Source organism: Plectropomus leopardus, chromosome 15 (genome assembly GCF_008729295.1).
Source record: "Plectropomus leopardus isolate mb chromosome 15, YSFRI_Pleo_2.0, whole genome shotgun sequence".
Lineage (NCBI taxonomy): Eukaryota > Metazoa > Chordata > Actinopteri > Perciformes > Serranidae > Plectropomus > Plectropomus leopardus.
Window position 1 is genome coordinate 27,246,627 of NC_056477.1, and position 21,497 is coordinate 27,268,123.

General features: G+C 40.7%; 1 protein-coding gene across 1 annotated transcript; it reads left to right on the top strand.

The window, feature by feature from the left end:
• Positions 1-1,008: 1,008 nt before the first annotated feature.
• On the top strand, positions 1,009-20,880 carry slc1a4 (solute carrier family 1 member 4). The gene is made up of 8 exons (XM_042502046.1): positions 1,009-1,717; positions 9,276-9,318; positions 10,669-10,734; positions 14,504-14,670; positions 14,897-15,130; positions 16,017-16,211; positions 16,377-16,511; positions 17,141-20,880. The coding sequence occupies exons 1-8, from the start codon at positions 1,197-1,199 to the stop codon at positions 17,379-17,381; spliced, it is 1,602 nt and encodes a 533-aa protein (XP_042357980.1). The 5' UTR covers positions 1,009-1,196; the 3' UTR covers positions 17,382-20,880.
• Positions 20,881-21,497: the final 617 nt, after the last annotated feature.

Genomic DNA, 21,497 nt, shown 5'->3' on the forward strand with positions numbered 1-21,497 from the left:
TTGAACTCACTGCGTTCTAAAATAATAATTATTTCATGAAGTTATGCATCTTATGTGAACTGCCACCCCCCCAAAAAAAGACAGAAACAGAGAAAAATGGAGCAGCAGCAGCAGCGGCCTGTAGGAGGCAAAGAGCTGGCCATGGTGCTGACACTGACAGACAGCCCTCTGCTCTCCATCCATCTCCCAGTCTGTGGACCTGATGACCTAAAATGGATGAATAAGGGGTTAAATAACCCTTAAGATGTTCTGTTTTGCCTTCTTACACACAATTTTGCAGACAGTAGCTTATCCTAAAGATTTCCCTCCGTGCAGTCTGATTTTATAATCAGCCATGGCTGCTATACAGACCACTGCTTCAATAACTACAGCAGTCCAGCTGCACTAAAGAACGGGTCTGTGAAGGGGTCACACTTATCATCACATCTCATTATCAAACCATGGGAAAAAAATGGCGCGCTTACGAACAAAGAAAAGCAAGAGAGCAGATCAGTCCTTCGCTGTGTTCTATAGAATGTGAATCTTTGGTGTTTCTTGTCATTTTAATGCTTTGAAACGTGAACATTTTTTTAAACATGGGCAGAAGGCGACGAGCAACTTAACAAGACATGGACCAAAAAATAGCAAAAAAAAGTAAAAGTAAAAAAGTAAAAACACAAAAGTAAAAAAGTGTTCTATTTTGGATAATGTTCTTGTCCCCTCTTCCTTTTTTTCAATTTGTGGGACATTTCTTGCCGAGTTGGTCACTGCTTTTCATCCCAAAGTTTTCGAAAGAAATCAGACCAATTTTCTTCGGGATTCAAAGGATTAGTTTGAGATAGGACAGATGAGAGATAGAGAGAAGCCCGGGGGCCAGAATAGTGCAAATAGTGTTCAGGACGCTGTCTTCTTCCGCTGTTTTTGTCCTGGCCTTTATTCAGCAGAGGAAAGTGTGCCATTGCCAGAGACCCTGGCAATCTCCCCTGCTCTTGCATCATTTGCTCTCAGTATAAAGTGCCGGCTCCTGTGCGCATGTTCCACTTGCTTTCCGTGTCGTCGCTCCTTCTCCATTGGCTCTCCCTCCGCCGCGCTCAGCCTTCACTCCGGGACCAGCCTTCATACGGCACAGCTGCGTGCGCCAAACGTGTGTGTGTGCATCCAACCCACGCTGCTTTGATCCGGACTCCCCACGCTGCTCACAGACAAAAAAAAAAAAGATGGAGAAAAAGAGCGAGATCAACGGGCACGCCATGCCCAGCTCGGCCTCCACCGACCGGATCGTGGAGGAAAGCGCGCAAAAGGAAAGGAGCTTCAGGGAGAAGCTGATGGAGTTCCTGAGGAAGAACCTGCTGGTGATCATGACGGTGTCTGGGGTGCTGGTGGGCGTCGGGCTCGGGATGATGGTCCGCAACATGGATTTGACCAAGGCGCAGATGACCTACTTCGCCTTCCCGGGAGAGATGCTCCTCCGTATGCTGAAGATGATCATCCTGCCGCTGGTGGTCTGCAGCCTCGTGTCCGGCGCCGCCAGCTTGGACACGCGCTCCTTGGGCAAACTGGGGGGCATCGCGGTCGCATACTTTCTGGTGACCACGCTGATCGCCTCCGGGATCGGGGTGGCCCTGGCTTTCATCATCAAACCTGGCGTGGGCGCGGGAGCCCTCAACACCAACAGTCTGGGACTGGAGAGCGTCAGCAGCAACAAGGAGACCGCGGACTCCTTCTTGGATCTGGCCAGGTAACCATGACAACGTTGTAACCATTTTCACCATGTGGACAGTTACACTGTGATATGTAGGCCACTGTTGAATATGAGGCAGGCTGGTGTGATGTTGCTGTAGTTCAGAGGGGAATAGTGGCACAGTGCCTGGGGCGCATGGGAACACTGGTAGTTACATACAGGAGCGGCTCGACGCACGAAGCCGTCCGAGGCGTGCGCGCTCACAGCATGCAGTGACACACATTTATTTAAACACCCAACTTTTTCTTTGTGACTTCACCTGTGTGTTATGCAGATGAGTGACATTATAGAGCAGGTCGGTGCAGCCTGCAGCGCACTGAGTGTGTGTGTTCAGTGAGGTCAGGTCTTCAGGTCTGGAACACTGAAGTTCTTGTCACAGTGTGTAGACTGTCATGTTGTAGTCCTCCCTTTAAACTGCTGGAAAAAGTTAACCATAAGTGTGTTGCAAAGTGGGACCAAGTCATAATTTTGCAAATCGCAAGTATGTGAAGTCATGCACACTCATACCAAGTCAAGTGCCAAGTCAAGACAGACAAGTCCAAAGTCCCAAATGTTGAGTTTCGAGCCCAAAAGATACGATACGATACAATATGGTACAATAAGACTATTGATCCCTCACCAAGAAAATTCATTGCATGGAAAAAAACACAAAAAATAAAGTAAAAATACTACTATTCTCAGTAAGAATAAAGACCAAATACACTTTTGTTTACTGTCCCACATACCAGTGTGACCTATGAGGACAGAAAGTACACACCAGATACATTTTTACCAAAGATGGTTTCTGTCACAGAAGGTAGTTCTCATCACCCTGATGTTTGTTCAAGTGATTGTATTTATGATGGGAAAAACTGCTGATCAAACCCTGTCCTCCCAGGGGACATGTCCCCCTCAATATTTAAGATGTGTATTTTCCCCCCTTAATAAAAACATGAAAGTAGCAGAGGACTTTTATTTTGACAAAATTAAAGACATTTACACCGTAAGTTGAAGAGGCAAATAGTACAAATTGGTACACAAAAATGTATCCAAATGCATGAAATTCAGTGCTTGATATTCATAATTTTCTGGCGGAGGACCCCCCAGCCCTTTGTTTCACGTGTCCCTTCCAGTGTTGAAACAAAACTCGAAACAAAACCATTGACTCCACATGAGGCTCAGTCAGCAATGAAAGTAACTAACAATTTCGAGGTACTTGCACCTGCTGTAATGCTACTCTAACTCAATTAAAAGATCTTAGAACTTCTCCACACCACTGAGTTCAGCCAAAAAGCAATGCTGAAGTGCCACTTAGTCATGCTTTTCATCATGCTTTGTCTCCTGAGTGGAAAAGGGAAAGGAGGAATTGCATAGTGCACTCTTGCCAATGTCAAGATCTTGCAGACTCATTATTGCATAATTTGCTTGCCAATGTAAAGAATTTTGTCTGAGTCCAAGTGGCAGCACAACAAATTGAGTACGCCTCATCACTGTCATCTTGTTGATGTTGTTACTATGTACACAGCCAAGTTTTTATGACCAGAAAATACCAGCTACTGGCTACAAACAGGCTGCTGAGAGAGCTGTGCAGGAGGACTCCTAAAAACAAGTTCCCACAGTGTGAGGGAAAGCTGACAGCTGTTGAAAGAGTGGAGTGTATTTTGAGGAAGGCAAAGAGGTGGAGGGATAAACCCCGGCAGCACCGTGTAGTACAAACTCAACCCCGTCCACTGCTGTCAGCATTTCTCTCTTGTCACAATAGCAGGTGGACGGGCGGCTTTTAGTTCTCAGTCTTAACTCTGTAGAGTCAGACTTTATATTTGAAGTGGTGACCGGTTGCTCAAAGCATTTCAGGCATCATCAGATTAGTCCATGATTTGAAAGCTGAACTCTTAATGCTGATGAATTTGGACTGAATAGGACAGTCTGGGGTCTTAAAATAGGACAAATGTCATCCACAGAGGTTACAAGTATCAGTGTTTCCACATAGATTTGTGCAAGGGAAGAAAGAGTTAAACTTTGGGAGAATCTGGGATTTTATTACTTCTTGGACCTGATCTTCAAGCCAAATATTGTCTTTATCAGTTGCTCGCTATCTCTGTGAGGGATTTATATGATTTCTCTGTCCACACACTCTTGTGTTATGGACAATCAGGTTACTGATCTCACTTTGATCTTATGTGAACTGGAAAACATGCTTCCAAAATCAAGTACGGTCACTCTTTTTACAGGTTGGCTCCTCAAACAATATTCCAAGCTAAATGCCACACTCTTCCCACAGCTCTGTCTTCGTGATCTCTCTCTCTTTCTCTCTCTCTCACACACACACACACACACACACACACACACACACACACACACACACACACACACACACACACAAACTCCGAAAAAAAGATTTACATTCCTTAATAGATTCATACCAGACATTCAGTACGTTACTTCCCAGTAATGTAGAAGCAAACTGTGACTTTTTCTTTGCAGAAGTATTTTCATCCTTGGACTTAGGAAACACATGTTTTTCCTTTTTATAACTGCACAGTAAAAAACAACATTTCAACAACAAATGAAGGATCAAATTCAATATAATGAAGTTTTGGAAAAATGAAAAATTTCTGACTCGTATGTCTATGGAAGTGTAATGCATTCACTCGAGAAAAAAACATCTACTCCATCTGAGAATTATGACAAAAGTTATCATGGAAAAAAATCTGCTCTTGTTTTCTGAGTTTACAAAACTATCTCTATAATTCAGTATAATGGGAGAAGATTTTTTTCTCTGAATTTTATGGAGCCCCTGAAGTCACAAAAAGTGATTTTTTTTAATCTTGTGAGCACAAATTTAATTTTGTTGTGCACATAAGTTATTTTCTTGTGCAAGATAATTAACTTACAAAATTACAGGACAGGACAGGATTATTCAGATTTTTTTTTAAAGCACTTTTTGGGACATTAGGGACTCACAATTCTGAGATAATAATCTTGCTAATTCAGAAAAATGGGGCAATTTTTTTTTTCCCATGAAAGCTTTTCCCAGAATTCTGAAATAATATTCTTGTTAATTTATTAGAACAGGGCACATATTTGTCCTCAGGTAAATGCAAAGCACTTCTGCATATTTCTGTGTGGAAAATGAATTTTGATTTGAAAACAAGCATCCAGCTATTAGAGAAGAGAACTCCAGACAGAAACCCTTCTCAGCACATTAGCTGAATGACCCGCATCTACTGTCTTGAATTAAAAGGATCATGAGTGATGTTTGGCTTCAGTTAATTAGGAAATCAAGTTGTTATGCAACAGCTTTAAAAATCAGTCCACAGAGAGACGGCAGTGGGGTTCCGGGGAGGCTCTGTGGGAACAGCATGCCAGCTCTCAGCTCTGGTTTCCCAGAGTTAATCCAGATCCTCGCCTCGCTCATGTGACAGCAGGAAACCTGACCACCTTCACGGAGAGAAGAAGAGTGTGAAACCTTGTGTGGGTGCAAGAGTTTAACCAAACTATTGCATTTCTTAGCAGCATTATCAAACAAAGAAATAATCATAAGTGGCAGCATCATGGCTTCTTGCCAGTGTGGTCAATGGAGCTGACATATCGAACAGCTGAAGCAGCATTTGGCCCTGGACGGAGGGCAGAGTTGACAAGGGTCATGAGGTTATGGGCTGAATTGCTTGGCTGTGGTCTGGCCATGGGAATAGATGTGAGCAAAGTCTGTATCTCTTTGCACAATACAGTGTGACTACAGAGGATAATGTTACAACAAACACACTAATACACGGAAAAGGCCTGCTGGCTTCCAGTAATCCCTCAATGCTTATTTTACAGTAGTGAAAATAAACTCAGCATGGTGCCTCTACAGACAGACTGTCAAGGAAAAAGTTTTCATAGTGGATTTATAACAGTGACAAAACGGTGATTTACCAAACTTGACTGTCCAGTTATGGGATAAATGACAAACTTCAAAATGCTCACAAATGCTAAATAATTTTATTTTTCTTTTGGCCAACCACTTTGGTCCACCCTACAATATCTCAACAACTATGTTTTGCCATTAAATGTTACACAGGCATTCATTTTCATCACAGACTTTTCTTCTAGCATCACCCTGAAGTTGACATTTTAGGATTTTAGTCAAATGTCTTGACAGCTATAGAGCTAGTTCAATCCAGTTGCCAAAAAAGTTGGCATTATGTGTTTCTGCAAACCACAGATACATCACTTTTGCACATTATCCTGTAGCACATACGTTGAGACTTGACATTTCAACAACGCTATGGTTAAGGTTGAGGCAAAAAAACCCCACTTGGTTATGGTTAGGGAAAGATCATAATGTGGTTTATAATACAGATTTTTAAGGGGCACGATTTATGCTAAAAAGCAGCTACATCTTCATAAATACAACCTGCTGACAGGTCGCTACAAAATACCCAAGTTCAGAGCTTAAAAAGCAGCTGGAAAAACCCTGAAAGAACACTACAAAACATCCACTGCAACCACATCAACAAGCTGCTATGAAACAGCATCGTTTTAAATACAAAAAATCGTTGAAAACACACTGATAGGTCGCTACCGAACACCCATGTTTAGAAACTAAAAAGCCGTTGGAAAATAACAGATGGTTTGTTACAAAACACCGATGTTTGGAGCCTAAAAAGCAGAAGGACACACCGACAGATTGCTATAAAACACCCACATTTGATGCATAAAAAGTCACTAAAAACACATACGGGTTGCTACAAAACCCATGTTTGGAGCTTAAAAAGCATGGAAACATAGCGATGTCTTGCTGTTTGCTGCTCTCAAACAGTGATGCCAATATCTCCTCTGGTGATGGGGCTGGTCTGCTGGCAAATGTTAGCCTGCTGACATGCTAAACTAAAATGGTAGCATGGCAAATATTAAACCTGCAAAGCATCACCATGTTAGAATGTCCTTGTGAGCATGTTTGTTTTTAGCTGAAGACACTGTCATGCCAAGTATGGTCTCTCAGATCTGCTAACATGGCTGCAGACTATTGCATTATGTCAATATTATCTGCCCTCAATAGCGAGCAAATTGCTAAGCTCATCTCATGAGTTAAAATAACTACATTTATTTATTTATTTCACTGATTTGATTACATTTTAAACATTTTATTTTTGGCTTAAAGTAAATGCTGCTCCCCCAGTTGGCTCTGGGCAGCAGCTCATGCAATTCAAGTGAGGTAAACCAGTTGACTGGATGCTTTCCAGTTCAAACGCTGGCCTGACTGGAGGGATTTCAGTCATTCTTTAGTGAGGTGAGCCAGTTCATTGGCCTTTACTGCTCTAACCAGGGACAGTTTTTAGTTTAATAACACTTGCCATAAAATACTTCTTTAATGGCTTTTATTTGTATGTCATACAGAAGGGAAATTAAACTTTATACAACACAGTTCATTTAGCACTCACTCCACAGCCTCTGCAGATTTGGTGGAGTACTGCACTTGTCTGTTAGACAAAATTTTGTACGTCATGTGCATGGATAACACAGCATGTGCATGTTCAGGCAGGAAAATACCCATCTATTACAGAACTCTGTTTTGTTGTTGCTAATAAACATACACTACACATCCCCAAACTCTATTGGGGAGAGTCATTTTATAAAGTCAAGTACGTACTATGGTCCGTACTTGACTTTATAAAATTACACTTGTGTGAATTTCACAGGATGAGATTAAATGTCTTTAGCTGTTTTCATGAGTTGACAAGTACAAGCAAGACTTTGCTAACTGAAGACAGACTCATGAAGCTAAAGTATGGCTTATGAATGATTGGTTGTGTTGTCCACGGTTGTAAACACAATAATCAGGTCCAGATGAATGTTTCACCCATGTAATTTTCTTAATCTTGAACTTTGGTTAACCCTGATGTGCTTCATGCTCTGCCAACACTGTTTTTTTTTTTTATAGCATCCTCTGTCATTCATTATAGAGAAGTATGTGAATATAAACTGTCTGTGGGTAGTGATAGACAGAGACATCAAATGTGCCCAAAACTCAATCTTCATGAGTCAAAGTTGCAACACTGCAATATATTATATTACAGTTTGTAATATGGTATAGAGCAAAGGATGGTAAAAAAAATATTTTCAGAATTTTTGATGTCTCTTGAAAAAGAAATCTCAGTTTGACTCTCCAATAAAGGCATAGTTAAAGGGATACTTAACATGTTTCAACCAGCTTTGTATCAAAAATGTGTGTAGATGAACTGAGGTAAAGTTTCGCTGGCTCTTGGGCTGTTGTTACTGTAGTGTACTGTACTGGTCTGTACTGTACTGCATTTTCACTGATCTCGTGATTTGATTTGATTTGATTACAATTTTCATGTCAACAATTCAATTCGATTTGATTCCATGATGCATGACGATGCATTGCATCCTCAACTTTCTATATTAATGCACTTTTCATACTCTTTTTCATCAATAAATACAAAAAGTCAGCTGGCTCCTTAACTTAATGTGACGTTGCTACCGTACAGCGCTGGCTGCTACCAGAAAGTTCTCTTGAACTGTAGAACTTTAGTGTCCAACCACAGCCGGAAATTCCGAAAAGATTTATGTAATCACCTCTATTATTCATGTTGCCCGCCACCAAGGATACAAGAGACAGTCTCACCTCTCTTCCCGAACTCGACCGAAATCTAATCAAACGGTAAAACTAGGCAGTGCTGATTGAATATGAATCAAGATTATGTTACTGCACTGACTATTTCTCTCCCAAAATGTTTTCAGAAACACATTTTAGTGTCATGTTTGGCTGTAATAGCGACAATTTATGAACAGGACATACTGCTGCCATACTGCTTCCTGCTCAGTGAAGCCAAAGGCCAAAAACATTGAGATCAAAACAAAGCAGCCCTGATCAAATAAAAACTGAGATTCTGTGTCTGATTTGACTATTTCATGCTTCAAATGATCTCAGACACAAGTTTTAGCGTTCTGTTTAACCAAAATATGAGATTGTTTGTTGCCAGCCGGACTTAAGAAAGAGGTCATTACATTACCCACAAGCGGAAGCATTTATTGGTCTGATACTGCGCAGTGCATTCTGGTAATTGTAGGTTTTCCACCTCTTGAGAAAAAAACGCCCTTTTCTCTGTTTTCTCTGGTCATGTAGCACCAATTTGAAATGTATTTGCGTCATTCTGCTGTATTAATGGCCTAGTTTTATGTGAGGACCCTCCTCATTTTGGTGAAATACTTCTCTAAGAGTAAATGACTACTTTGAAGCCTCCAGGAATATCTAATCTTAGTAAAGACCTTTGAGTGTTGTCGTAATAAAAGATGAACCAGACGGTATGAGTGCCAGAACAACTGCTCTGTCAGGGAATTTAGGGAACAGTGGACTCAATGGAAGATCCTGGGAGAAGAGCCAAACTGTAGAGAGTGTGTGATGACAAACTAATCCTGTGAACAATTTATCATTCAGATGGCTCAACCACATGGGTTTGAAAGACTTTCTGGGACCGTTGTTGGCTTAAATATTTCCAGACCTTTTGGTCAATTACAAGCATCAAACAGGAAAAACAGAATCTAACTTGTTTTTCTCTCTCTTTCTCAGGAATTTATTCCCGGCAAACTTGGTGGCTGCTGCTTTCCGTTCTGTAAGTGCCAGCACCTCACTTCACCACACCACCTTCTCTGCACTATTTTATCAATTCCTTTATTTGATCAACACTTTCGGACCGTTTCTCTTTACCACCTGTGTCTTGTGTGCATTGTTCATCAGAATTTATTTCACCAACCACGCGGACACCACTCCTGGTTCATTTACAGCAGCTGTAAATCCCAGGCGTAGCACTGAGAGCCTCATAATGCCTCTTAATGAGGAGACGTTCAGAATAGAAGCTGCTGCTCTCCCCTGCTCGCCAAAACGCTTCCCTTCCGTCCCTTACCAGCCGTTACCATGGCGAAACCATTCCATTCCAGACAACCTAGCAACCCACCTCGCCTCGCTGCTCTTGAACGCGGCCCGCTCCACTTCCCAGAATTATGATCGTGTCTATTAAGACTAAAATAAGGACCAGGAAAGTTCAATATTTGGGGATGCAATGTGTGCAGTGGCTGTGCACACACAAAAAGCAAAGTACGCACACAGACACTTAGTCATGTGCTTTCGCGTATTCCAACCGATTGCCCAAAACTTGCCTAAAACCAGGCCAGTGAATTATAAACTCACAAACAAGTTAGTGACTCCTCACATGGAGAGGAAATGGAGTTTCAAAGTGCAACCAGGTCAAAGAGTTCAATACTCACCCATCCCACCCAGCCTACGGCAGAGCCCCTGTGGAATGGGTCCAACTGTGGATTACACCAAGAAAGCAGAGGAGAGGGGAGATTTACACAACATGACAAGCAGCTCGATGCTTAAACAGACATTTAAACTAATGAAGTGTAAGATTTAGGTGACGGGGAAGGCTGTCTTTTTAGTTTACGACTAAAGTCATGTGCTGTATGACTCTGCACGAATGAGTATTTTTCAAGACCCTAAAGGCTAATTTAAAGTCCATAGATCTGTTGCGATGTTGGGAACCTTTATCCTACAGAGCTTTTTAAAGAAATGCAAAGAGAGGGGCCATTGTTGCAGTGCTGGTTGTCCCCTTTGCTGCTGAAAGACTGTCTGAACTTCAATGGACAGTGTCAAACTGGCCCCCAACTCGTTGCACATGCTGAATTCCCTATGAGACCAATGAACAGACTTTGCTCTTAAGTAGTGTCATTTTTTCCTCCATTTTCAGACAATGAAAATGTGAAACTCCACTATGCATCTGTATTCAAATATATAATTGACATGACATATATGTATATATATAGTTGACAATTAACATGTTAAATGCTCACTTACAAACACACAGGGAGTTGCCTGCTGGGATGAGACTTGTAAGAATGTAAAAATGTATGACTGAAATGTATCAGACAAAATTACTCACAAGTTTTCTTTCCTTATATTGCAGTATGCCACTGACTACAAGATGGTTGCTGTAGGGAACAACACTAATGGGACCACCATCTATCAAAAGGTATGAACAGGAGGCATTCTGTGCAAACACACAGACATATACATACAGACTTATACATGTTTAAAATGCTAAACCCTACACCTCTGAAAGGAAAAGTGCTTTCCACATGAGTGTCTGTCAAATTAAAAAGCAGGAGGTAAATTTATTTTGGATCCTTGAAAAACATGTTCGTGTGTTCACTCATGGGTGCAAACTCACTGAATAGGCACTATGTGAGAGACTAATGGATGACTTGGTTTCAGGAGAATGGATTCAAGGTTGATTAGTCATTATAAATAAGGCAGCATCTGTGATCTGTACTTCAGGTCAAAGGGTACTTGTTCCTTATTTAAAGATTAAAAAGTGTCTCAGGGATTTCGGTCCACTGGCGCCAAATATACATGAAAAGGTGTCTGGGTTTTAGAAATGTAGTTGTATAACATTACCAATTACTGAATGTTAACCTACAATATGTGTTAATAAATAGTGAAGAGATCATTACAATGCAAATCCTAAAAAGTGAGGACAAATGCAAACATGCAAAGAGCAAATACCAGCAAATGACAGCTGATGTAGTCTGCAGAGTTCATCTTAATCAAACTGTTTTTTCAGTTCTGCCTTAAAGAAGGACTCATATACATGTCATATACATTTAAAAATTAATCATTCCTCTTTTCTACACTTTTCATGAAGAAATCTCTGCGCAATGCCGCTACATCAGAAATGGGAGACAACCTTTAGTGAAAAAATACATTTTAAAGTTCAGTTAACAATATAATAAGAGGCTTCAGCTGTCTGAGTTGGCCTTGGTACATTGCCAGTGTGATATCCAGGCAACAAACCATATGCCACTACCAGGACCTATTCCTCTGTCGCACATTAGCAAGTGCCCAGTGTCCAGGGAAACCCAAAGACTATTTTTTGAAGATTTGACTGACTCATACTGACAAAATCTCATGTTAGCTTCATCAAAATCATACTGTTCCATACACAAAATTTAGTTTGGGAATTCAGAAAAATTCTCTTTTGTACCCTGGAATACAGCAGAAATCAGCTCCACAGTGGCTTTTAGCGTCTTCCATTTTTTTGTGGTATTGTCTGCATAGAGGTTTAGATTAGTATACTAGTGAATAAGGTGTCTGTGGTGTTTTGCATTTTTTCTGGATTCACGGTTGCCTGAAATTAAAAAACAGCATTGGTGACTCGTTACATTTCTTTTCCATCTTCAGTCTGCCTCCACTCTACTGGATTTCTGTGGGGGAGGGAGATTCACTTTACCCTAACCAATCACTAGAGACCAACGTATCCATTATGCTTATGTCATTTTACACTGATGTGTTGCCGTGCCAACATAACTGTTTTGCCTGGGTTTTAAGAGTGCTGGGGGTGAAGTAGAATAAACTATATTGTTAGGTGTACATCTCTCTTCCCACCCTCGACCAAGCATGTTTATGACACTCAACTCTTGTCTGTGCTAAAGGCCAGAAATATATATTTTTTTAAATTTGTAAATGTGTTCAACTTTCTCTGGGAAGTGATTTTATAAGAAACCGTTTCAGACTATGTCTCTTTCTATGGGGAGATTTCTCATCAGTAACCACTCTTGGATGTATTTGTGGTAAACAGATGTAGAGTTACAGTTCAGTGTCTGGTTCAGAAGGGATAGGCACTGGTCTGTAGATCAGCGAAAGAAGTCTGCTTTATTTTTACACTTAAATCTTGGCTGGTACAACTTAAAAACAGGTCTATGAAGCCTGACAACATTGTTTCTGTTTTTGTAGTGTAATGAGCTTTCAGCCAGTCAAGAGTGTTGACCAGTAGACAGGTCAGCTTGACCCACCAGATATCCATTGGGCCTTTCAGGAAGATAATGTGTCCCTCTATGAATGGAATAAACACAGCCTAGCAGAGGTTTGATTACAGAGTCCTAGCTTATCCCTGGGCCTGTTAGATATAGCAGATGTTGGATCATAGATGAGTATTTGATGAGTTTGCTCGTTTGTCAGGAGGAGAGGCAGAAAATCAGAGGCAGAGTTACAGGTAGATGACAATATGCAGACTGTTGATCAAAAGCATCAGCAGCACTAAAGGCTTTTTAAGTCTTCAACACAACAACACCCTGGAAAACAGCACATTTTAAAGGTCCTCTGAAGCACAATGATCAATTATTAGATTCATTCATTCATTCTCTCTTTTGTAACAAGCTTTGTACAGTTGCCATTTTGTCTTACGTATGCGGTCCTGAAGACAATGAGGAGATACAGGCAGAGGGCAGGGTTATAGTTTAAGTTTTTTCTTTCGGAAAATCCTGCATAGTATAGGCCTCCCTTTTAAAGGTGTTTTGAATAATCTGTTTTAAGTTTAAGGAAACTTTATGGTAAATCTAAACTTGGGGGGCTTTTTGCAAAAGCCCACAGTTTTAAACAACTTTCATGACTGGCGGAGTTTTAAATAAGTTTCTTTATAATCTGTTTTGCTAGATTTGGAACATCAGTAAAACTCTTTTAGAGCCAATGACTTCTCCCCAGTGGCTATGGCTTTCCCCCAGTGACCCAGTAGAAGTAGAAGGGAACAGTTGGAGGATCTGATCTTGGCATCGGCCCATGGTATTTGTCTGTCGTGGGTCATGGTGGACAGTCCCCCCAGTGCCAGGGGATGAAGCTGGTAGAGCTGTGGGAGAGCTCAGGACAATGGAAGGGGATTGAGCTCAGGATTTGTCCCTGTCCCTATTAGTTATCCATCATCCAGTTCACTGAATCCTTCAACTGCCCCCAGATCTTTGCACCCACGCACGCACACTCTGTAGCAAGGAGGTGTTGTATAAGTGAGTGCAGAATACATCAGGACTATTGTTTCCATCTCCAAAATAAAAGGCCACAAATGAAGCCTCAGCCGAAGGTCACAGTATTTGTTGCCCCACCACTTTGGGACTCCAGACAGTCATTGTCCCCAAAGGTTTAATCCCAAGGACTTGAGTTATCCCCTGACTTGGCATTTTGGACCTGACTAAGATGTCCTCTTAACAACTGTTGGCAATATTTGCACAAATTGTACCACAGATATTCATGGTTCCTGAACAACGTCTCCTGATGACTTTGGTGATCCCTTGGCATTTTCTCTTGCACCAACACAAGACTGACATTTCTGGTTCATAGTGAAATTACTCAGTTACTATTGATTGCCCAGAAATTTGATAAAGACATTGATGTTCCCCAGAGGATAAAACCTCAGCTGTACTTTAAGCATCGTAGTTAAGCATGCTAATATGCTTACCTATGATGATAAACATGCTGCTAAACCAGTTTAACACCAAATCGTCAAGTCTTAATTTACAATCAGCAGAATTACAAGTGCAGTTGTTAGGAAAATGATTCCTGTTCTTAAGCTCCCTCTGACAATGCTAATATAAAACGTATGCATAAAAAAATGAAAATCCAACCAGCATGTTAGCATTGTCATTGCAAACATATTACCATATTGACGTTAACTTTAAGCTCAAAGATGCACTGTGCCTAAGTACAGCTATTAGCCCAGACACACCACACCGGCATCAAAGAATTAGTGGCAAAGAAGGCCAAAAAGTTGCACTTGAACACACTGTCAAGACCATAGCCCACTGTCAGCTACCACAGACATTCTGCGTCTGTGTGAGAGGAAATAACTTTCCCTTCCATTTTAGTGAAATGATGACCATGTTAAAAGTCAGGCATTGTCTTACTGCACCTAATTCAGATGTTGCACCTTCTGCATGGCCAAGGATCTTACAGTCTGACTCTGGTGTTTGTTTCAGGTGCCTATTGGTACTGAAACAGATGGCATGAACATCCTTGGTCTGGTGTTATTTGCCATGGTGTTTGGCGTAGCGCTGAGGAAGCTGGGAGATGAGGGGGAAGAACTCATTCGTTTCTTCAATGCTTTCAATGAGGCCACCATGGTGCTGGTGTCCTGGATCATGTGGTGAGTAGAGTTAGATGCATATGGGAATTTACAGTGATATTGATAGTGGTATATTTGGACTGCATTAGACGGTATTTTCACATTCATTATATTAAAGGTTACAGTGAAGAAGGCACTGACTGTATATAGCCTCAGTGACCATTTGTTACTGTTATCATCCCACATTTCAACTGCTTTCTTTCTGAATTTTATCTCCCGTTATTTCTGCCTATTGTGTATTTCTCAGGTATATCCCTTTTGGCATCATGTTCCTAGTGGGCAGTAAGATTGTGGAGATGGAAGATGTGGTTCTTTTGGTCACCAGTCTGGGAAAATACATCTTTGCTTCAATCCTGGGCCACATTATCCACGGAGGCATTGTCTTGCCCCTCATCTACTTTGGCTTCACACGCAAGAATCCCTTCAGTTTCCTGTCAGGCCTCATCACGCCCTTCACCACTGCCTTTGCCACCTGCTCCAGGTATTCCGTCGCACCGTCCTGCACCAGGTCGCAAATGTGCAAATCCTAGCATTGGAAAGGAATCTCCATATGATTGTCTGGTACTGGATGCCTTGATTGAATTGGTTAGGTTTAAGCAATAGGGATAGGGATTAGTTAGGGTTAGCATAAGAATATCAGCATAAGCCAATCTAGGCAGAGTAAGGTAAGCCATTCTTTCGCAATCCAAGGAAACACAAATTTGCCACAAGTCAGTTACCCACCAGTACCTACTGGGTACAAAATATGGATACAGGTACGGATAAAAATGAACTCAATGCGGACGGGCAGTGGGTAAGAACAAAAATAACCATCTATGCCTGTACTGGCCGTCTGGATGCCTAGCAGCTTGTCAACTGTATCACGCAGAAGACTTACAAAATACACAGAGGGTGTTTGGCAAAGCATTTTTCTTTAGCTGAGGGTGTAGCTGACTGATAGTAGCAGGGCAGTTACTTTGGCTATGTGGACAGATGATTACGGCAAAGTCGGTTATCTTTGTGTTACTTTGCATTATACCATCAAGTCGGAGCTGACTTTGTATATCTGAATGGGATAGTGCATTACAAATAACAGCCAGTTTAATCACCAGTCGGGTCACGCGATTTGACCTTTAGACAACTTCGGGTGACGGTCAGGTCCAGTACTGAGCTTTAGGGATGCCGTTTTGCAAAACTGGCCCATAAAGGACTCTGCTGTCACATCATATGGAAAAACACAAACAGGAAAAGCTGGTGTTACCTGTTTAAAACTAACATTGACTTTCTGAACGATGTTTCTGCACACTGTAATTTAAATATCAAAACTTTTAATCCATCTCAGAAAACACAGACACTGATTATTTTTCTCTCTTTCCTTTTCTCACCAGTTCAGCAACTCTTCCCTCTATGATCAAATGTGTGGAGGAGAACAACGGTGTGGACAAACGCATCAGCCGCTTCATCCTTCCCATCGGGGCCACTGTAAACATGGATGGGGCGGCCATATTCCAGTGCATTGCTGCTGTCTTCATTGCTCAGCTCAACAATGCTGAGCTGAACGCTGGACAGATCTTCACCATCCTGTAAGTTTAGTGGATGATAGCAAATTTTATTCCTACACCAAAATCATCTGTTTATAGATTTGTTCTCACATTTTCCAGTTATAGGTCAACTTGCTGTGCTTTTTGTTTTACGGTATTAATAGTAGCACTTTATTATTCATACGATTATTTCATCAATGTTTCTAGGGTGACAGCCACAGCCTCAAGTGTCGGTGCAGCAGGTATCCCAGCTGGTGGCATCATCACCATCGCCATCATCCTGGAGGCCATCGGTCTGCCGACTAATGACCTGTCCCTCATGCTGGCTGTTGACTGGATTGTGTGAGTCAAGCCTTTGAACACACTGATACATCAGAAAACACACACACTCCTACTTTGGATCATGTCTGCACACATGTTGTCTAACAAAGGCAAATGAGGGGAAACTGTTTAAAAAAATAAAGCCTGGAGGAACATTGGCTGGCAGTGGTAGCGCAAACACACACTTAGTAGCAGGTTAAACATCAACAAGCTGAAATACACAAATGCTTAACATCTGTTTCAGAAGACAGGTCCCAGGTGCTGCAAAATATTTTGGCTTCAAAAGTCATTCGAGGTTTTTATTTTTGTTCTCATGCTGTGGAACAAAAACATCTGTGCTATGACGATAAGACCCTCAGCCTTGTGCAGTGTTGCTGCGGTTTTATATATGTGCTGGTACTGGCTGATAAGAAGATATGTTCTTTTCAGTCATTTTTTTAGTTTTCTTAATAAGGAAATACTGTACATTTAACTCTAAATAAGGCACTCAGTTAAATTAGATTGTGTTAAAAAATGATTCTTGTTAGTGGTTGTTTCCAAATGGTTATAGCAGGTGAACGATGGTAACTTAAGACTAACTTTGACTGTCAAATCTAATTCTACATGTTTGCTAAGAGTAAATCGATATCTACTGTCTCTTATACATACAGGGATCGTACCACCACGGTAGTGAATGTGGAGGGCGATGCTCTGGGTGCTGGGATCCTCCACCACATCAACCAGCAGGAGATCAAGAAGCAGCAGGAGCTGCAGCAGCAGGATGGGGAGCTTGCGGAGGTCCGGGTGGAAGCGGTAGCCAATATCCAGGCAGAGGAAGAGACCTCGCCGCTCGTCACACACCAAACCAAAGCCTCGGCGGCCATGCCGGAAGCCATTGAGTCTGTCCTGTGAACTCAAAGACTGTTTTCTTGCCCCCTGACCTTTCGGTACTTCGGATGTTGCTGCTGATGGGACATCGTTCTGACTCAGTGTCCATTAAAAAACAAGGTCACTGATGGTTTCACTTGTGAGGAAAAACAAAGTGCCATAGTAGCAGTCTGTCTAGAGTATTGACAGTCTTCAGTGTACCTAGTGCTGCTGTTGAGCTTTCAAAATTCAGCCACTTGTTCTTAATAACTGGGTTTCCATCCAATTACACCAATGCTGATTAGGATATGATTAATTTGAGAAGTATTGATTTTAAAAAAATTAAAGGAGTCTAGCTACAGAGTTCTTCTATTATCACTTGAGGTACATTTTTTGTATTTTTAAATTTTGATCAAGACATTTTGCAATGAAAACACACTATGTGTTGAACATCCCTTGAACATTCCCATAGATGTTGTAGTTCTGTTTGTCTAATGTACTGTATGAGATGCTCACGGCCATAAGTTTGTACATGAGAGCATCAACAAGTGCATATCTTTGTTTTTATCTTCAGACAGCTAATGACCAACATTAACTGCAGAACACTAATCACTTGCCAAATGCTGACAAGTCAAAGGGTCTATCTAACACTTGCTTGACAGTGACATAACCTAATTACACCCTTCAGGATGTCTGTTCAATCACTTCACCTCAGCTGGTGGAAGCGTATGCAATGGGCATTTTATTTCTGCTCATTTGATTAACAGTCTTTGCTTGATGGAAACACAAATTTCTGTCTTTTAGAGCCCAATCAGATTGAAACGAGAGCTCTTCCAGGCTTAAAACAGCTGTTTGTTTGAGTTTTATTTGCTGACCAGCGAAGTCAGCAGACAATGTCAAACATTAACCCCTCAAATGACAGGTTAAGGTCTTGGCCTCATGCAACCTGTTTATTTAGTGACACACTGATCTAGTTTGAAGCATTTTGAACATTGGACAATGTGAAATAGTGTGTTAATGTTTGCATTGCCATTTTGGTCTCATACGGGGAAAAACAGCCATTGATTTGTGCTGTATCCCCCGACTAATCCTATTGATCCTCGAGTAAACAGAGCAGTGGGGTTATTTACATAACCATGGTTCTCTAAATCTCTAATACCATGGAAAAAGACCTCACAAAAAGCCAACGTTTTCCAGTTGATAACAGCATTTTTAAAGCACCTCTAAATTTGTAATGACAGCAGTTTATAGTTGCCTTAAAGATTTCGCCCTGGAGTCAATGTACTAAAAATGGCTACACACTGACCACCCAGCCGTATCAGCTAACATTAGCTAGCTCTCAGAAATAGCTTTCATGCCTCCGCAGTTTGATTTAGATGAGTTAGTGGTGAAAGTTGTGTGTGTTGGCATCTTTATTACCTATTTGTTGCAAAATACTCTCTAACAATACCTTATTGATTCATTTATAAAAGTAGCCAGTTGCTGAGTTGCTGTTTGCTTTGAGAAATGAGCTACCAAGAAGTCTGAAAATTAGCTAACGTTAATTTGTTTTGGGCTTTGTTTGCAAGCTAATAGCCAGCTAAGGCAGTGTTGACATGCAGCTATTATTAAACCATGATTAATACTCATATTTCTAAGCTAGTGTTTGCTTAGGTAATTTGTCAAGTGTTGAGACTAAGTAATGGTTAGCTGCCCTGATAATCAAGTTAGCACACAACACTAAGAAACTAAACAAATAGTATAAAAAGACATAGTTATGGAAAAAATAATCAGCTCCCAGTCAAAAAGATAACAAAAAATAAACATCCCATGTCCAATCCTGTATATAGGAAACTAGAAGTTCTGCAACCTGCTATTTTTGTCCAAAAATGAAGACCTCCAATATGGCTGCCAGAGAGAGAGAGAGACTTATTGTAAAACATTTTGGTGGGTTCATGGACATTTTTGGCGTTCAAACAAACTTGTGAACTCATTTTTACTATTTGGGAAGTCCTCTATACACAGTCTTGAACTTGGAGGTTCAAGAAAATGTCCACTTATGAGGTTGCTCATATGTAACCTCTTGTGAATACCATTAAAACACCCTCATTTGAACACAATAATAAATACAATTAATTGGACATTAGTTTGCAAATACTGTAAATACACTTGTTGGTTGAAAACACTCCAGTCTCCCACTTATTGAAGAACAGATGGTTGTCAGAGAGGTCAGTAGTTTAAAAAAAATCCCAGCAAAGAATTCATTCATAAATCAAAACTTCGTCAAATCATAAATAGGTTACTAGATCATGATGAGATCATATCAGACTGTATATCATTATTTTCCCTAATTTTCCTTTGATTTGAGTGTTTATTCAGTGGCTTTCATCACTTCATATAGGTCAAAGTTAATTTGTACATGAGGTGGTTAATTATCTGTATTTTAATTGTTTTAAAAGCTAAAAAGTTGGTTTCATCCCGAACTATGCCACAGGCCCTGACTTTTCACCAAAATCTCCTCCTCTCTTAATGCTTAAGGTTGTAATGCAGACATTAAGTTAATGATTGATGGATGACAGCATAGTTTGAGTTTGGTCTTGGCGATAAATTAGCTGTGGTTGCTACATAATTTTAAGGGGACACTGGTCATTACATGATAATAGGTCATTTTAAAGGCATAGATTGTCCTTGATCATGCCATAGTTGATGTCCATGAAGGAAACTGCCAAATTTCTAATGGTTTAGCAGAAAGCCTACCCTTACAATTCAAGACTTGAGTGACAGAATGAGCTTGTGCTGCCCTCTAGTGGTGACAGCCATTAATTGATCACATCAGAGCTTGTTTGTACCATTTTTATGCCTGTCTGAAACACTTGAGAGTTTTCAGCTGGCTTTGTTGAATGATAGTGTGGTAACATTTCCTATTTATTTAATCTATCAAGATGAGACTGCTCCAGTCCTGTGATGTTATACTGTAATTTAAAGTGAAACCTGCTAAGAGATGAGGAACATCATGGATGTGAACATAAGCTTAATGTATGTCGCTGTCCCCTAATGTCTGAGATGCTCACAATGACGTGATGGTGCTGCTTTAGTTTTGGATCGTGTGTGTGTTGAAATTTGGTAGTCATCGTTTGAGATTTAACAGACGACTTTTCTAAGCTAACCACTGCTCTGTTAACCTGCAGCTTCACGACTACATCTGGTACAATCACATGGAATTACATACAGTATAATGTAGTACATGTACTATATCTATATATATTTGATATTAATTTATTGTAATTGTTTTAACGTTTTGTATTATTTGTACTTTCTCCTTTTAACACTTTCTCTCAGTCTCAATTTTTTATTATGATACAATTTTTTAATGAACTCTTCTGCCAGTGTTTCTTAAAACCTGTTGTTAGAAATTTAATTAATTCATGTTGTGTGTTCTTGTTTTTTGGAATAGCTGCTACCTTGCCCGTGCCATGTCGATGTCTAACACTGTATGGCTGTCTCTTTGCTGTTGGTCCTGCTGTCTGTCAACATTAAAAGTGATACAGTACATTTTTCATGCAAACCAAAGGCTCCTGTTTTTGTTCTACTTATAAGGCCATATTATTATGTAGCCTATGGTATTAGAAAGGAGGTCTATGCCAACACAAGCTGTTTGTCTGATGCATATAGTGGAAAAAATGGCCTTTTGTAGAACTAGGCGGCCCATTAATACAGGAATAACTGATGCTATTTTAAGGGTTTATCATTTTTTACCATCACACAGCAGTCTGGGGTTGATAAGATTGTCAGTGCTTAACAGTATGACTCAGTGTACTCTGGGCTTGACGCTGGCTTAAAATGTCCCAATTTCTGCCAACCCTTTGTAACACATTACCTAATCCGTCTAGTCATTTCTGCCTAGCCCAGTTGCTAGAAGAAAGTTGTTCGCATTATATGTTTTTGCCAACCACAAATATGCTACATTTTCATGTTTCATATGTATCATATCAACATTTCTAAAGTGACGTAAAGTATAAGATGAATTTTGTCATTTGGATGTGGAGGAGATGTTGTGGCACCTAAGTGAGATGCTTGCCAAGTTACAGATCACTTTTTGAGACAAACAACAAAATTACATATTACGGCGTTTCTGTGATTGTGGCACCAAACCTGAGCGGTTTTGACTCACCCGTCCCTGCT

What these genes read in the sequence shown, in the direction of transcription:
- slc1a4 (XM_042502046.1), top strand. Translation starts at nt 1,197, where the DNA reads ATGGAGAAAAAGAGCGAGATCAACGGGCACGCCATGCCCAGCTCGGCC. An exon ending in TGGCTGCTGCTTTCCGTTCT is followed by an intron (nt 9,319 to 10,668) that starts GTAAGTGCCAGC and finishes CTTATATTGCAG; the next exon opens with TATGCCACTGACTACAAGAT. An exon ending in GGACAGATCTTCACCATCCT is followed by an intron (nt 16,212 to 16,376) that starts GTAAGTTTAGTG and finishes CAATGTTTCTAG; the next exon opens with GGTGACAGCCACAGCCTCAA.